Source organism: Mus caroli, unplaced genomic scaffold (genome assembly GCF_978045245.1).
Source record: "Mus caroli unplaced genomic scaffold, Mus_caroli_1 scaffold_6, whole genome shotgun sequence".
Taxonomy (NCBI): Eukaryota; Metazoa; Chordata; class Mammalia; order Rodentia; family Muridae; genus Mus; species Mus caroli.
In genome coordinates this window covers 32817878-32835795 of record NW_028227261.1, presented here as the reverse complement: position 1 = coordinate 32835795, position 17918 = coordinate 32817878, and the positions used below count along the sequence as shown (strand labels likewise).

At 50.9% G+C, this 17918-nt stretch overlaps 1 protein-coding gene across 1 annotated transcript in view; it reads left to right on the top strand.

The window, feature by feature from the left end:
* The window catches only part of Epha10 (EPH receptor A10), a 34625-nt gene that overhangs the window by 12505 nt on the left and 4202 nt on the right, over positions 1 to 17918 (top strand). The window contains exons 5-11 of the mRNA XM_021161184.3: positions 374 to 724; positions 5377 to 5510; positions 7932 to 8103; positions 11117 to 11225; positions 16261 to 16319; positions 16437 to 16562; positions 17359 to 17544. Coding sequence (XP_021016843.1) covers positions 374 to 724; positions 5377 to 5510; positions 7932 to 8103; positions 11117 to 11225; positions 16261 to 16319; positions 16437 to 16562; positions 17359 to 17544 — 1137 coding nt within the window. The remainder of the gene's footprint in view (positions 1 to 373; positions 725 to 5376; positions 5511 to 7931; positions 8104 to 11116; positions 11226 to 16260; positions 16320 to 16436; positions 16563 to 17358; positions 17545 to 17918) is intronic.

Below are 17918 nucleotides of genomic sequence, written 5' to 3'. Positions count from 1 at the left end.
TGCAAATTGGACTGACAGGGCAAAAAGGAAGGCCTGGGGTGGGTCTGGAAACCTGGGCTTGGGACTCAGGAATCTAGAAGGATGGAAATGGGGGGCAGGATTCTCTGTGGGTGGCCGTCTGGGGAGTACCTTACCCATCTCCCTCATCTCTTCCTGAGCCTGGTTGGGACGTCCCTCCCCTCTGTTATGCCCTCTGTTCCCTGTGACCATGTCCCCATCCCGGTCCCCTCGATCTCCGTACCCGCGCTGCTCCCCACGTCTGCCACCTTCCTTACTGCTCCTACGCCGGGTGTCCAAGCCCCGCACCCCCCCCCCCATGCCTCGCGCTCTTGGGTCCCTGCCCGGTTCCACTCAGCGCCTCCCCATGTCGCAGGGCCGCCGTCCGCGCCGCGAGACCTGCAGTACAGCCTGAGCCGCTCCCCGCTGGCGCTGCGGCTGCGCTGGCTGCCGCCTGCGGACTCAGGCGGCCGCTCCGACGTCACCTACTCGCTGCTGTGCCTGCGCTGCGGGCGCGACGGTCCGGCGGGCGCGTGCCAACCCTGCGGGCCGCGCGTGGCCTTCGTCCCGCGCCAGGCTGGGCTGCGGGAACGCGCCGCCACGCTGCTGCACCTGCGGCCGGGCGCGCGCTACACCGTGCGCGTGGCCGCGCTCAACGGCGTCTCAGGCCCGGCCGCCGCCGCGGGAGCCACCTATGCGCAGGTCACAGTGTCCACCGGACCCGGGGGTAAGGCCGCGCGCCCCATGGGAGACTGTCCCCCACTCCCAGGTGCAGTTCCCTTGCAAGCATCCCAAGGAATTCAGGAATCCACGTGACTGTCCCCCCTCTAATCCCGGATCCAGGTGGTGCCTAGATGTCCCCACTTCTCCCCTCCACCCCCTTTGCGAACTCAGCCACCTTGCAGGAGCAGGGACACAGGCAGGTTCAGAACGCAGGCAACAGAGTGGCGGCGCTACCCGTTTCTGAGTCTCCAGCGGGATGAAAACCACCTTCGACACTACACCTTTCGCATCCTTGACATTTTCTTCTGATTTGTCTCTCCTCTGGTGCACACTTTCAAGTAATCCCTCGAGTGCCCTCTGCAAGATGGATAAGCGCATGCGGTGGCTTCTGAGTCTTTCCCATCTGATTGGTGTGTGACCCTCCTTCCCTGTCTTCTGTGACCCTACCCTGTCGGTTGGGTTTCCAGCGAGGCCTGGGGTGATTTTCATTCTTTTGTAAGTACCTTGGGTGTAGAGATGTGCACACACAGGGGTGTTTGAATAATTTCTTAGCCTGCCAATGAAAATGAAAAACATAGCCAATATGATTTCTTTTCACTCTCGCCTGGCTGGACCCTTTGATCCGAACTTTCTTTTTTCACTCCTCAGGAAGTTTTCTTGGTAGCTGCTTTGAGTGGCCTCCCTCTGTATCTCTTAACCCAATCTTTAAGCCTTGGGTTTTCCATCCCTTTTCTCATTCTCACATCTTGTCACTTTTTCCGCTCTTAATCCCTTTCCTAGGACTTTGAGAGCGATTTCCCAATCTACTTGGTTTTCTGGGACACTTCTGTTCTTTATTGTTTCTGTTGAGACTTAACCCTTGCTATTGCGTTTACATTTTGAACAGGTCAAGGCCTGAGAATGTAGCTCAAAGGTGCCGAGAATTTGCCTAGCATGCTAGAGGCATTGGGTTTGTTCACAGGTAGCAAAGAAGGAAGAAAAGAAACAGAGAGGCATGTCCAATCCCAGCACTCAGTTCAAGGTCATTCTGACACACAAAGTGAATCTGAGCTCAGTCTGGGCCACAGGAAACTTTGTCTTAAAGAATAAAAGTGTGGCCAGGCTTGATGGTAAACTCCTTTAATGTTGGTACGTGTGAGAGACAGAGACACGCAGAATCTCTGTTAGTTTGAGGCCTGCCTGGTCTACACAGGGAGTTCCAGGACAGCCAGGGCTATACAGAGAGACTTTGCCTTAAAAGGAAAACAAACAAACAAAAAAACCCAAAAAACCAAACCAACCAAAACAAAACAACCCAACTAGTATTATTGCTACAATGTTTTATACGTATGACTATTTCTATAAAACTCTCTTTATAATATATATATATGTGTGTGTATGTAACAAATATATTTACACATAGTATATTATTATATTTTCTCATTATTTTATGTTCATGAGTGTTTTGCCTGCATGTGTGTCTGTGTACCGTGCTTGTGCTTAGTAGCAACAAAGGTCAGAAGAATATACTGGATCTCTGGAACTGGCATTACAGACAGTTGTTGCGATCTGCCATATGGGTACTGGGAATGGAACCCAGGTCCTCTGGAAGAGCAGCCAATGTTCTTAACCACTGAGCCACCTCTCGAGCCCCAGGTAGTGTCTTATGTAGCCAAGGCTGGCCTCTTGAGTTGACTGCTCTGGTCTCTACCTCTCAAGTGTTGGAATTTTAGGAATAGTTCTAGGAAGCAAATTATGGTTTCCTGCATGCTAGACAAATGTCTACCAACTGAGACTGGTCAAGCCTGTACACCCCCTTTTGTGCATCAAGGTCTCACTATATTCTTCTGGCTGGCCTAGAATTTGCTATGTAGATCAGGCTGGCCTTAAACTCATAGAAATCTACTTGCCTCTGCTTTTTGAGTCCTGTGATTAAAATTTTGTGCCATCATGCCTGACCCTTTAAAAATATTTAATTTGGGGGCTGCAGAGATGGCTCAGCAGTTAAAAGCACCATCTCCTCTTCCAGAGGTCCTGAGTTCAATCCCCAGCAACTACATGATGTCTCACAACCATCTACAGTATGAACTAGATCTGATGTTCTCTTCTGACATGCAGGTGAACACGCAGATAGAGCACTATATACATAAAATAAAGAAATCTTTTAAAATGCATTTACTTCATTTTAAATGTATGTGTGTATCTAAATGAATTTATGTGTACCATATGAACATTCATGTGGGTGCCTGCAAAGGCCAGAGTATCTGACACCCTGGAACTTCATCTGATGTGATGCCGTAAGCACTCTAACCACTGAGCAATCTCTCCAGACACCACCTACCTTAAAAAAAAAGAAAAAGAAACAAGGTCATACTCGTTAGCCCAGGCTAGCCTTAAATCCATAGCAATCCTTCTGCTCAGGTGCTAGGATTTCAGGTGTGTTTACAAGATTACAAGACATCACACTTTTTTTTTTTCCAAGACAGGGTTTTTCTGAGTAGCGCTAGGCCCCAGCTGTCCTGGAACTTGCTTTGTCGACTAGGCTGTGCTTAAACTTAGAGATCTGTCTGCTGCTGCCTCTTGAGTGCTGGGATTAAAGGCATGTACCACCACACCCGGCTGAACCTCTCTCCTCTTAGCTGACATCTTTTATTGGCTAGAACAGAAGTAAGCCCAACCCTAAAGCAATGGATGGTTGGATGGTGAAGGATAGGAATGTCTTAGAGCAGCCAGGCAGTATTGACCTAAGTATTACACACACACACACACACACACACACCACTGCAACCAAAACAGAACTCAGTCAATAGGGCAAGGGAACAGGCTGCTGCAGGTCTCCCTAGAAGCTGTTCTCCTGGCAACTTGGGCTGTGATGACTTCATCATGGACAGCTGGGGCTCAGGCTGAGGTTTTAGTTTGAGTGTTAGGTTTTGTTTTGTTTTTGAGTGTGTGTATATATGATTTTGTGTGTGTGTGTGTGTGTGTGTGTGTGCAGGTATGTATATATGGAGGTCAGAGGATACCCTCTGGTGTCCATTTTTACCTCTCTTGTTTGAGAAAGAACATCTCTGTAAGCCAGGCTAACTGTCCAGAAAGTTTCCAGTACAAAAAAAAAACCTTTACATGTTTTCTGGGGATTTGAACTAAGATTCTCAGGTTTGTATGGCAACTACTTTACCTACTGAGCCGTCTTACTAACCCTTCCTTCTCAGAGCTATCCATTCTTTATCTAACACATCTCTGAGGGGCCAAAATGCAACTGTGTCCGGCTGTGGATTCCCCTGGCCGTCTGATGCTCTTGACTGACAAACTTCAAACGTGACATTTCTTGCCTCTCCCTGACTCTGCCCCCATCTGGGTCGAGAAAGGGCTTTACCACCTCCTAGGAAACTCACTTCTACTTCTAAGCCAGGCCTAAGTGAATTCGGCCTGCCGGGGACAGGGGAGAGAGAGAGTACGCTCAGCAGCTGTGCAGTGGAGCGACAGGCTGCTATTGTCCGGCTCACAAAGACATTGCTTTTTTCAAAGGGTCAGGCACTGGGGAAAAGACTAAAGGATTTTTTTAAAGTTATTTTTAGGATGGGAGACAGTACCGCTCAGTTGGTAGTGTAGCCTAGGGGTCACTACAGCCACGTGGGTCTGTCTAGTCCCACTGGCTTTACAGAGGTTAAAAATACGACACTCCCTCCTTGTCCCCTATACCAGCAATCAGCTGTCAACTGTGGGTTTTGGCTCCAGTGATGTCCATCGGCATCATTGGAATTTAAGAGAGCAGAAACTGGGCCTACTGGGTATACCACGTGAGACCGGAAGCCATAGCCAAGCCCTTGTCAAAGGGCAGGGTATATGTGTGCCGTCTCCACCTCTGCCCTTTGCTATCTGATGTCTATTTTTTTCTGACTCCCTGGCGTCCCAGAATCTGATGCTGCTTTTTGCACTATTTCACGGGCCTCTTGCCTGTGGAGGAAGGACACTGCTGGTCACCAGCCACTCCTGCTGGTGAACTTGATTGAGCCCTTGACTGGGTCGAGTCTCATCCCAAGGCCTTCATATACAATTCTCCATGCTGTGAGGCTGGTTCTCTGAGAATCCTTTGTGAATTCTTTATAGGGTTTTCCACATTGAGATCATGCCATCCCATGAGGCCATTGTGTCTTCCCATTCACGACTTTTGTTTGTTTTTCTTGCCTGGTTGCTTTGGCTAGAGCTTATAGCAGTGACTGGCATCCTGGCCTTTTTCCAGACAGAACGCTCCCTGTCTTTCACTCTTGAGTGTGATGCTCTCTGTGGGCTTCCCACGTTTGTCCTTTATCATGATAGGGTGATTTTCTTCTAATCCTCGCTTGTCTGCAGCCATACCGCCGTGAACAAGCCAATCTGGGCTGCACACTCTCTTAGCTCTTCAAACCACAGGATGAGACTGAAGGATGAGAAGCAAGCAGGATGAGGAGAACTGGGAAGGCAAGCAGGGCTTTCCCTCCCAGTAGGCAACAAAAGTGAGAGAAGCCTTGGCCACAAATTCTCCCTAAACCCCTAGTCCTAGACTCTGCCCTTCAGGCCTCGCGGGCCACGCCCACATTTAACCCCGCTCCCCTGTGCATGCCCTGCTCCTTCTGCCCTCACCCGGAGCTTGTGGGCAGAGAGTCCAGGAGAGCATCCCGCTTTGCTTACTCTCAGCACCATGGGAAGAGGATGAAATCCGCCGGGACCGCGTGGAGCCCCAAAGCGTGTCGCTGTCGTGGCGAGAGCCTGTGCCTGCTGGAGCTCCTGGAACCAACAGCACAGAGTATGAGATCCGCTACTATGAGAAGGTGAGTCCCAGCAGGAAACAGCCTAGTCCCAGCCTGCCTGCTTTCCTCAGACTTATTCTTCAGCCATGAGGCCTCTTCAGACCCTCCCTTCCTTCTGTCTCTCTTTCCTCACCCACAGACAGCTCCAGTTCATCTCCTTGGTTTAGGGTTTAGCAGAGATAAAGAGCTGGCTGTGGGGCGGGTCTGTTTTGCCTGGCTGAGTTTGCAAATATGACAAAAGCAGACACTTTTGCAAAAGAAAGGCACACAAAGATATGTGTGAGCCACATGAACACATTGCCAAGCTGGTGGTAGGGTGGGGTGGAGAATGTTCCAGAATGGGGGTCTGCATTCCTGTGGCTTACTATAGAAGGATGTGAGTGGTGCAACACTTATTAAATCCATACATCCTCGTGTATGTCATATATGTATATGTCTATGTATATATGATGGTGCACACACCTTAAATTCCAGCAAAGGCAGGCAGATCTCTGAATTGGAGGTCAGCCTGGGATACATAGAAAAAAAAAAACAAACAAACCCTGTCTAAATAAATAAATGCTCACCATCAAATCCATAGAGTTATTTTAGTTTTGAGATAGGGTCTTGCCATGTAGCCCTGCTGACCTCAGCCTCTAGACCACCATCCTCAGCTTTCTATATAGCAAACAGAGCCTTGTGAGAAACTTTTTTGTTTGCTTTGAGACAGGTTCTCTCTGTGGAGCCTTAGTTGGTCTGGGATTCACTGTGTAGACCAGGATAGCCTTGAGTTTATCTTGACCTCTGTCAAGATAGATCTTGTCTCTGTCTCCTCATAAACCTAATCTCTAACTCCTGCCTGCTGGGATTGAAGGCGTTGTGGGCATGCGCGCCACACCCAGCCTTCTGCCTAATGCTGTGATTCTTGTCCCTATCCCCACCCCAGGCTGCCTCCCTCTAATGCCCCTCCTCACACATAACCTTATGGCCTTCTCTTTTCTTATCCTCCTCTTTTTTTTTTTTTTTTTTTTCTTTTTGAGACTGGGTTTCTCTGTATAGCCCTGGCTGTCCTGGAACTCACTTTGTAGACCAGGCTGGCCTCGAACTCAGAAATCTGCCTGCTTCTGCTTCCCAAGGGCTGGGATTAAAGGCGTGCGCCACCACGCCTGGCTTTCTTCTCCTCCTCTTTTATTTGTGGTTTAGTTATTTATTTTTATTTTGAGATCAGGCCTTCTGTAGCCCCAACTAGCCTCCTGCCTCCACCTCCCACGTGCTGGGATTACAGGCATTTGGCTCCCGGGCCACCTTTCTCTTCTCCATTGCATTTTCAATCTGCGGTTAGCGATACTTCAGCTGTGATTTGATGAATGGAGTTGTTTCCCACCCCATGCTCTCTTTCCCCATCAATTTGGCGTCTTTAGCTCTGGGACGTGATCATCTGGGAAATGGTGCCTCACTTTTATGCAAATTAATTCATTAAAGAGAAACTTCTTCCCGAGGGTGACAAGATTCCACTCCCTCAGCGCTATGTAGGGCTTTGCTGAGTCAGATAATGGCTTTGATTAATAGAAGTCTGTCGAGAGCTGTGACAGTTGGTGCCCAGGAAAAAACCGGGTCGCCATGTCACTTTTGGATGTATGAGCCTGGGTGACCAGGATGGGGAGCTGCTGGCTGAGAGGAGGGGAGCAGGCAGGGCTTCTTGGTGAACATGGTCTTTCTTTGTATGAGGCTCGTCAGCCATCGAGGTGGATTTCCTATAAGTCTAAAGCTCAGATCAAAGCTGTGGGCTGGAGAGATGGCGTTGGGGGAGAAGTTTGAGCCTAGAGAGGAACTTTGGGTGTCAGATGTACTGGGGTACAGCAAAGGTCAGACCTGAAAGATTTAAAAATGTCACCCTGGCTGGCCCTTCCTTAACAAGGCTGGGGGTGGAGAGCACGGGGTGAGTAGGGGAGGCTTCACAAGGGCTGCCTAAGACCCAGCACAGGAAGTAGCTGCTCACAAGTTACAGTCTGCACTCTCCTGAGCCTCCAGCTAAGTCTGTCTTTACCCCTGGAGTCTGGGTGCCTCATCTGGGAATCCAAACAGAGCAAAGCCAACAAGATAATCCTTGCTCTCCTCTGCTTTGCAAATCAGATGACAGGGAGATGAAAAGCCTTGTGATTACCAAGGACAGGGCAGGTGGCTATGTGAGGCTTGTTTTTGCTCTGGCCTGCCTCATCCCTGGATGGCCAAACTCTGGTAGCCACCACCTACTCAACCCTGCAAAGGAAGCTCTGCCCTATTATGGGGTTGAGTCTTGAGGAGAGAGGCACTGGGGATTCTATGGAAGAAATTGCTGCTGTCTCTCAGATGATGTGGGTCAGGTTCCCCCGCCCCCCAATTTCAGGGTAGTCCCTTGCGTCTCTCTGTCCCACCCTCCTCTCAGCCTCTTGGGTTGGGGCCTCACTACTCCATCTTCTCCAGGGTCAGAGTGAACAGACTTACTCCACAGTGAAGACAGGAGCACCGGCTGTCACTGTCACCAACCTGAAGCCTGCTACCAGATACGTTTTTCAGATCCGGGCGGCATCCCCAGGACCTTCGTGGGAGGCCCAGAGCTTCAGTCCAAGCATCGAAGTGCAGACTCCAGGGGAAGGTAAGTGATGTGTGTGAGTGCTTAGAAGATTCTGGATGCAGGCAGCAGGAGAGACAAGGGGAGGGATTAAGGGAGTCCAGAAGGGAGTCACAGAAGAGCTTCAGGTCTTTAATCCCAGCACTAGGGAAGCAGAGCTGGCAGATCTCCTGAGTTCAAGGCCAACCTGATCTCCAGAGTGAGTTCCAGGACAGCCAGGGGTACACAGTGAAACTCTGTCTCAAAAAGCTGAAAACCAAAATCAACAACAAAACCTGACCCAAACAAACAAACAAAGGGGGAAATAAAAGCCACTTCACATCTTAGAGAATTTGAGATCCACCTGCAGTAGTAACCCACTGGTCATCTTCCCTGGAGCACAGGGACCCCTAACACCTGTGCCAGCTGGTGTGCCCCTCCTTGGAAGATGACTCTTTATGAAACATCCTGACCCAGCCTTGTCAAGATCACCTCTCTCTGGGCCTTGCCGGATCCTCCCTGCTGCTTTTCCCTCTGGTCCTCCTTGATGCACTGTCTGCCATCCTCTCCAGGCTTAGCATGTGAAGGCAACTTGAGACCAGGAAGGGGCACAGGCCACTAATCCGGGCACTTGGAAAGCTTGAGAAAGAACCGTTGAGGGCCAAGTGCCTCTACATAGAACTCAAGGTCAGCAGAGATGACATCAATAAGTAGTAGAGCTGGAGGTGAACGAGTATAATCCCCCAGCGTGTGGGAGGGAAGGAAGGGGAACCCAAGAGTTTGAGGCCAGCCTGGGCCACATGAAATCCTGCCTCCAGAAACAAGAAAGGGAGCTGGAGAGATGGCTCGTGGTTAAGAGCACTGTCTGCTCTTCCAGAGGTCCTGAGTTCAAATACCAGCAACCACATGATGGCTCACATCACATCTGTAATGGGATCTGATGCCCTCTTCTGGTGTGTCTATAGACAGCTACAGTGTACTCATATAAATACAAAGAAAAAAAGAAAAAAGAAACAAGATAGGAAGGGAGGGAGAGAGAGGGAGAGGAAAGAAGAATGGAAGGGACAGAGGAGGGAGAGAGGGAGGGAGAGAGGGAGGGAGGGAGGGAGAAGTGAATGGTGTATAAACCACTTCTCAATAAAGTTCCAACGACAAAAGAAAGCTGAACTCCCTATCTTTCAATGGCCTCCTTCCTGGTGCCTTGCCCGCTTCTTCCCCTGCCTTCCAGTAACCCCCATCCCCCATCCCCCTTCAGCACACAGCTCTAAGCTTGACTCTCTCTCTGTTGCTCACCTGCTGGCCCTAGCCCTCAGGATCTCACCCTGGGCAGCTCATCATAGTATTTACCCCAACAAAGGCAGCTCCCCCTAAGAGGCATCCTGGCACCTGCTGTCAAGATAAGAATTCTTCCCAACCTGCTCCACAACTGTAATCCAAGATAGGAAATGCTGGGAGCCTGAAGAGAGGTGAAGATGAAATATGGAGACAGCCCTGGATCGGGGAAGATGGACAGGTGCTGGCAAGAGCAGATGAGAGCCATGTCTTGAGACTGGGGAATATTTGAACAAGTGGAAGCGAGTAAGGAAGGCGTTTGGTAGTGGAGGCCACCTGAGCCCACCTCACCATGCCCTGTTGGACTGGCTACATTGCCTGGTCCCCAGGCTTGAGCCAGCCTCCTCTGCCTTCCTCACCCTAAGCCTACTACAGAAAGCCATCTTTCTACTCAGCGTCCTGTGCCTCTTCACACCCTCCTTCCCATCCTGACTCCCAACTCCAGAAGCTATCTCTGTCCTTCCCTCTCCAGCCAGGCAGGAACAGGCAGTTCACTCCTCCTGGACAGTTCGTTCTCTTTAGCCTGCATCCAAGGTCCTCTAGATGTGCCTCCCCAATATCCCTCCATTCCCAGATTCAGCTTCCACCCTGCTCCCCTCTGCCTCTGTAGGGTGTATCCTCCAGTTCTGTGGGCTGCTTATCATTTCCCAGGCCCCACTTGTGCATGTGGGCCTGGGATGCAGACTCTGTGTCTTTCGGTCTCCCAGCCCTCCACCCTGCTCTGGGTATGGTTTTCTCTATAGTTAAGTATTGTTTATATTGCTTACTAACTTATTTACTCTTGTCTCTCAGTCTGGGCCTGCAGACTGGGGTCCTGTGAGTGTCTGTCCAGTTTCGAAGCTGCTTTGACATTAGGCAGAGGATTTGGGGGGCAGGTTCCAGTCTTGGGTTCACCTGGGTGTGGTGGCACATGATGTAATCTCAGCACTTGGGAGGCAGAGGCAGAAGGGTCAGGAGTTCAGAGTCACCCTTGGCTACATAAGTTGGGGGTCAGCCCAGGTTACAAGATTACGCCATTTTGAAAACGAAATCAAAACCCTGTGTTCCCACCACTTAGAAGCTGTGTGATTTTGGACGAATTAGGTAACTTTCCTCAACTTGTCTCCTCTGCTTTAACTGGAGACTGTGACCCTCCCAGGACTTGTGGAGTGATGAGGCCAGATGGTATGAAGTTCAGGTATGAAGCAGCCTGTCTTAGACACAGGCATGCTCGATGTTGAGGCACTGCTGTTGGCGGATACTCCGTGCTGGGGAAGGGACTCAGAGCAGAGGCTGTGACTCTGCAGAGCTTCTGGAAGTCACTTGTTGCCTTGAAAGGCATAAGGGGGGCTGGAGAGATGGCTCAGCGGTTAAGAGCACTGACTGCTCGTTTGAAGGTCCTGAGTTCAATTCCCAGCAACCACATGGTGGCTCACAACCATCCGGCGCCCTCTACTGGAGGGTCTGAAGACAGCTATAGTGTACTTAAATATAATTTAAAAAAAAAAAAAAAGGCATAAGGGGAGGCCAACCCCAGCAACCGGGACTCTTGCCTCCTCTCAGAGCTAAGCTACAGTTGGGAGGCCCTGCCTGCAAGCAGAGGGGTTTGGCACACTAATTGCCACCTTGGGTGTTGGTCACTGTGCACCAAACGTCTGAGGGATTCTCCTGGCCTTGGTGCTTGCCCAGGAGCCTAGTCCTTTGCCTACCTCAGCCCCCTGTTTTGTTTTTTGTTTTTCCTCTCTAGTTGCCCCAGGGTCCAGGGACCAGAGCCCTGCAGTGGTTGTCACCGTGGTGACCATCTCAGCCCTCTTGGTCCTGGGCTCCGTGATGAGTGTGCTGGCCATCTGGAGGAGGTAGGTAGCTGGTTTCACCCCGGGGACCTCTGGTAGGTTCTGTCCCCATGTGCATAAAATATGTACACACAAGAACCTATAAGTGCAACACACACACCAAGTTCACAGACTGAGACTCAAGCACACTGCTGCATAGATTCCAATGCCGCCAGGGAACACACGCCAGCGACCCCAGCACTTAGGTTGTGGAGGCAGGGAGGTCAGGGGTTCAAGCCCTACTTCAGCTACATATAGAATTTGAGGCCGTCCTGGACCCTTGCCTTCCCCTCCCTTCAAAAAGGTAGCAGTGTGACCAGGGCGGCCCCTCCCCCACACGCTGCTCACGCACCAGCTGCAGGCACTGCAGCTAGCTCAGCCGTGCTGGGATGAAGGGGATTTAGCTCCTTAACTCATTAAATGTCAGAAGGCATCGCGGAGGATGGAATCAAGCTCCAGCTGCTCCTGTGCGATTAGGATTCTCCCGAGTGCCTCGCGGGCCGGGGCTCTGGCCCCCGGGGGGATCTTGAACACAAGCAAAGAGGAAAAAGTCAGTAAGTGGGTGGGAGAGAGGGGGGCAGGTTGGGAAACTCATCCGTCTGAGCCACGCCCCTCTCCTCTAAGAAGCTTGCAGGCAAAAAACAGTGGGGAAGATGAGGGAGGGGACTGGGGGAAAGAAAGGGAGGGGCCAGGTCTGGTTGGAAGAAGACTCCATTTCCTTTGCACAAAGCAGAGACTTATTAGCAGTGTGTATCCCCACCCTGCCTGGGGCCCCATGCTACATCCAGGGGTCCCTGGCAACCCCATTCTGGGGCTGTGGTAGGCAGAGCTGGTGGGTTGGAGCTGGGCGTTGAGGCAAAGCGGGCTGGCTGGGGAGCCTCATCTCAAGGGTCTGAGCCACCCGCGGGCTAGAGGAAGAGTGAGTGTTTCTTTGATACTGGCTATTTGCATGGCCTTGACCAAAGCTGGTGACAGAGGAGAGATGATTGTCCGGCAGCTCCAGGAGCCATTTGTGTCAGGCAGATGTGACAAGCTGGGATCAAAGGCATGAGCACTGAGGAGACAGAGGCAAGTGGAACTGTGAGTTCAAGGCTAGCTTGGTCTCCATAGAGAGTTCCAAGATCGCCAGAGCACAACAGAGAGACACTGTCTCAAAAGGGGTGGGGGAGGGAGGACAAGGAGGAGAAGCAGGGCAAGCATGGGAACTCCTTCCTCACAGAGCCTCACAGGACTTACCGTACTCTGGGTCTGCTGGGACATCAGGGATGGGCAGCTGCTGGGAGCATCCTGGCTTTAACCATCAGGGCTGTGGAGGCAGGAGAGTTACCAATGTACTGGAACAGGCTAGGATTAGCTACAGCCTAGCTGCCCACTTCAGGACAAGAGTAAATAAGTTACCATACCAAGTAATGGATTGAATTACAAGATTTTCTTTTTAAAGGTTTGTTTTTAGGCATGTGTATATTTATGGGCGAGAGTGGATGTGGGGTATTCATGTGTGTGTGTGTGTGTGTGTGCGTGTGTGTGTGGTCACATCTACTCCAACAAGGCCATACCTCCCTGATCCTTCCTAGATAGTTCCACTAGCTTGAGACAAGGCATATGAGACTATGGGGCCATTCTCATCCAGACCACACACTGAGCCTTAGTAAGTATGTTAGCCATCTGTTGCTGTGACAAAATGTACAACACAGTCAACTCATGACAAAGAAAAGTTTTGGGAGACTCACAGTTTCAGTAGTTTGATCAAGTAGCCTTGGTCTTGTGGGTAGCAAGTTATCACAATAGGAGCTCATAGCAGAGGCTCACTTCATTGGCAGCCAGCAAGCAGAAAATCAGGAAGGGACTGGGGTCACAATGTTCTCCTAAAGGGCATGTCCTCAGTGGCCCAATTTATTTCTCCCAGAGCACATCTCCCAAAGGCCCCACCACCTCCTTTTTCACCCCAGGCTGTGGACCACGTCGTTTAGCACTCAAGCCTTTGGGGGACAGTCCAAATTCACACCATATGCCAGTGTGATGGTACACACCTTTGAGGTTAGCCTGGTCTATATATGGAGTTGCAAGACAGCCAGGATTACAAAATGAGACCAACTCACAGCAACAAAACAAGAAACAAAAGTAAAACACCCACACTATGTCTGTAAACTCTTTGTTAGCATGGTGTTGTAGGCAGGGCTGTCTTTTTTTTTTTTATATGTACTTTTTATTAGGTAAAGAGCTGTCTTCATTATGGTTTTATTACATAGGAAAAAAAATGAGCCACTCAGTTCCACAGCCACTGTGTGGGAATGCTGGGATGCAAGAGCTCACAGTGGATTGCAAAGGGCATGCGTCAGAGTCCTTTCATGCCATTCTCTCCTGTGACACATCTCCCTTTTGCAAAACTGTTCCCCAATCCTACTTCCTTCCTCGGTAGGACCTTGTCTCCTATGCTTTCTCTTCCCTCGGTTCCTGTGACAGCCCACTTCTATTCCTCTTCTGCATCCTCTTCCCATCTCCTTCCCATCCTCTTCTGCATCCCCTTCCCATCCTCTTCCCATCCCCCTCTGCAGCTCTCTTCCCCTCACTCTAGCCTGATCATTCCCAGTTCTTCCTTTCAGGCTCCCTCGTCGCCACGCCCCCACCCCCCCACCCCCCGACCCCCTGACCCCCTCCTGGCAGAGTACAGAGCCCTGGTTTGTATTTTCAGAACAGCTTCACCTTCCATCAGATTCCCTACTCATAGACTCCTCTGCATCTCCCACCACCCAGGAGTTAATAAATCCACACTATAAGCCTGCTGTAGCAAGCTAAGGCATCTAAACTTTCCTGTTTTGCTTGGCAGTAGCTCTCCGTGAGCTCTCTGGGCTCCTCGATCTTTGGTTCAGCTACCTGCAGTCTCCAAGCCCTATGGTCCTGTCATCTTGTCCTTCCACAGATCTCTCACAGGATTGGTCATCCCATAGCTCAAGCTACTGCCATCTCCTGAGGGAACTATAGATGGCTCCCTTCTGGCTGCCGGGGTCTTCTTAAGTGTAAGCTGGGGAAAAAAAACCAAAACATATAAAATATAAATTAAGTCAGAGCATTTCCTTGCTCCAGGTCCCCACCAGCTTTCCTTTGCTCCCAGAACAAAAGCCAGAGCCTTCGTGGGGCCAGGGAAGGCCAGTCTCATGTCTCCAGATCCACATTGCCCTGGGCTTTGCCTCTGGCTCAGGAAAGATCAGCCTGTTACTCCTGACAGGGTAGTATGGAGCTTTGGGCCAGGAGTGTAGACTTGCACATCTCTGGAGTTTGCTCAAAGCAAAATCACCAGGAACAGTGATGGCACTGAAGAGCTAGAGGGATGGGCTTCGGGTTGTCTGTGTGCTGAGAGGAAAAGGTTGTCAGACTGCAAACCATGGCTACAGCTGTGACTAAGGCAGCAAAAGGCAAAGAATGGGGGGGGGGGCGGTAGGGGAAGAATCTTTCAGCAGGGGTGGTGAAGTGCGAAAAAGTGCTTGCCATCAAGTTTGGTGACCTGAGTTCAATCCCTGGAACCCACATAGTGGAAGGAGAGAAACTGTTCCCTCGTTTTCTGACTTCCACAGGAGTGCCAGTCATAGCACGTTCGTGCACACGTGCACGCATACATACATGCATACATGCATACACACACACACACACAAAGAGGTAATTTTTAAAAAAGATTTATTTATTTATGTATTTATTTAAGAGTGCTCCATCTGCATGTACACCTGCATGCCAGAAGAGGGCATCAGATCCCATTACATGGTTATGAGCCACCATGTGGTTGCTGAGAATTGAACTCAGAATCTCTGAAAGAGCAGTCAGGGCTCTTAACTACTGAGCCATCTCTCCAGCCTGAGAGAGGTAATTTTTAAGAAGGGTGTCTTCAGACACCCCAGAAGAGGGCATCAGATCTCATTACAGATGGTTGTGAGCCACCATGTGGTTTCTGGGATTTGAACTCAAGACCTTAGGAAGAGCAGTCAGTGTCTTTGCCTCCCAAGTGCTGGGATTAAAGCCATGCACCACCATGCCCGGCCCAAGGTAATTTTTAAAAGATTGAAATATACTGGGCAGTGATGGCACATGCCTTTAATCCCAGCACTTGGGAGGCAGAGGCAGGCGGATTTCTAAGTTCAAGGCCAGCCTGGTCTACAGAGTGAGTTCCAGGACAGCCAGGGCTACACAAAGAAACACTTTCTTGAAAAAAAAAAAACCCTCCCCCCCAAAAAAAGGAAGGAAGAAAGGGGGGGTTGTAAACATGGCTTAGTGAGCCAGGCATAGTGGCACATACCTTTAATCTCCTCATTTGGGAGGCAGAGGCAGGTAGATCCCTGTTTTTGTTAGGGTTTTACTGCTGTGAACAGACACCAAGACCAAGACAACTCTTATAAGGGCAACATTTAATTGGGGCTGGCTTACAGGTTCAGAGGTTCAGTCCATTATATCAAGGTAGGAGCATGGTTCAGGAAGAAGTGAGAGTTCTACATCTTCATCTGCAGGCTGCTAGGAGGAGACTGTTTCCAGCCAGCTAGGAGGAGGGTCTCAAAACTCACACCCACAGTGACACACCTACTCTAACAAGGTCACACCTCCTAATAGTGCCATGCCCTGGGCCAAGCATATTCAAGCCACCACAATCTCTGTAGGCCAGCCTGGTCTACAGAGTGAGTTCCAGGATAGCCAATACTACACAGAGAAACCCTGTCCTGAAAAATCAAACCAACCAACCAACCAACCAACCAACCAACCAACCAACCGATGGCGTAGTGGAGAAGGGCACGCAAGAACCCACAAGGTGGAAGGAGCTTTTTTTTTTTTTTTTTTTTTCGAGACAGGGTTTCTCTGTGTAGTCCTGGCTGTCCTGGAACTCACTTTGTAGACCAGGCTGTCCTCGAACTCAGAAATCTGCCTGCCTCTGCCTCCCGAGTGCTGGGATTAAAGGCGTGCGCCACCACGCCCGGCTGAGATTTTCTTTCTGAAGGGACCAAGAGGTGCTGCCCTGGGCGCTGGTGAAGTGGGAAGGGCTGGGGTCGCCTGGTGAAAGGATGCCTCTGTGTCCCCACAGGCCCTGCGATGGCAAAGGAAGTGGCAACGCCCATGATGAAGAGGAACTGTATTTCCACTGTGAGTTGTCCATGCCGCACAGACCTCTGTCTTTGGCTCCTTCCCAGCTGCCACCTCCTGTTATCCCAGCAATGAGGCCCCTTCCCTCATTCTCACTTTCTCTTCCTCTGTTCTCAGTCAAAGTCCCGACACGACGCACGTTCCTGGACCCCCAAAGCTGCGGGGACCCGTTGCAGGCTGTGCATCTGTTTGCCAAAGAGCTAGATGCCAAAAGCGTCACCCTGGAGAAGAGCCTGGGAGCAGGCAAGCCCTGGACCCCAGAAGCCTGGATCCATCAGGGAGCTCCGCCCACTGGCTAAACCCCACCCACCAGGCAACACCCACTATGGAAAGCCCCACGTTTTCGCCACCTCTTTTCTGAAAGCTTGTCCCCCACCCATGGCCCAAAGCCCCGCCTCTGCACTAAGGGCACCCCTTCCCAGAAAGCCCCTCGCCCACCTGAAGTATCTGTGGCTCTGCACTCTCTTGATCTGTTCCCTAGGTCACTGTGGGACATCTGCCTCCGGACCTTTCTCCAGGCAGTCTCAAATTTAGACCCAGGCTTTTATGGAGTAGTGAGGAGAGGTTTTTCCAGGAAGCTTCGGGCCAGACACACCTGAGGTCTGATGATGGATTAGCGGAGTGACTAAGAGGCTCACCCTCGTCAGCTCTGAACCTCAATTTCTTGCCTAAAAGGCTGCTATGGGAACTCCGCAGGCTCAGGGCACCTTGCTGGCTTGTTACTGTGCTCCAAGAAAAAGGCCTCTCCCCAGAACGCACGTCACAGAAGGCAGGAAGAGCTGTAGGGCAGGACAGATGTAGTTGTCACTTGCCCTGGGCTTTGCAGCATCTAATGACCTTTGATGGGCAAGCATGTGCAAAGTTACTGTGTCTCTGTCACACAGGAGACTAAGTAAGGCCAAGAGGAAAGAAGAAAAAAAAAGGAGACCAAGGTTAAATGCTTCAAGCTCAAGAGCTTCCTGGAAAGGACCCCATGAGCCAGAGTCACCTTGTTTCAGTCTACCCCATTTGTAGGTCTGAGATGCCTGTTTCTTCACAGGACGATTTGGGGACCTGTGCTGCGGCTGCCTGCAGCTGCCCGGTCGCCAGGAACTGCCCGTGGCCGTGCACACTCTGAGGGATGGCTGCTCAGACTCCCAGAGGCTCAGCTTCCTGGCTGAGGCTCTCACCCTGGGGCAGTTTGACCATAGCCACATTGTGCGGCTGGAAGGCGTTGTCACCCGAGGTAGGCCTGGCACTACACATCCCTGTGCTTAGCACACCCGAGGCAGGCCTGGCATTGCACATCCTTCGGGTGGGCATCAGGTGGGGTGCCCCTCTAGGCTATGGTGTGGGCCCAGGCACAAACCTTAGTTCACTTCCGCTTTAGTGACTCAGGATGGCCCCTGTCTTGGAGTGGCCATGCTGACCCCAGAATGACCTTCTCAATGGTCTTTCTCAGCTGACTCCTTGCAGTTTACTCTGACTTTGTCTCTGTCCCACTATGGACAGTTGACCTTTTTTTTTTTTAAACCTCAGCACCAGGGTGGGTGGGGGTGGGGCTGGGTGGGTGGCAAGATTAGAAAACTTGGCTTTGCTTCTGGCCCTTTGGGCTGAGGT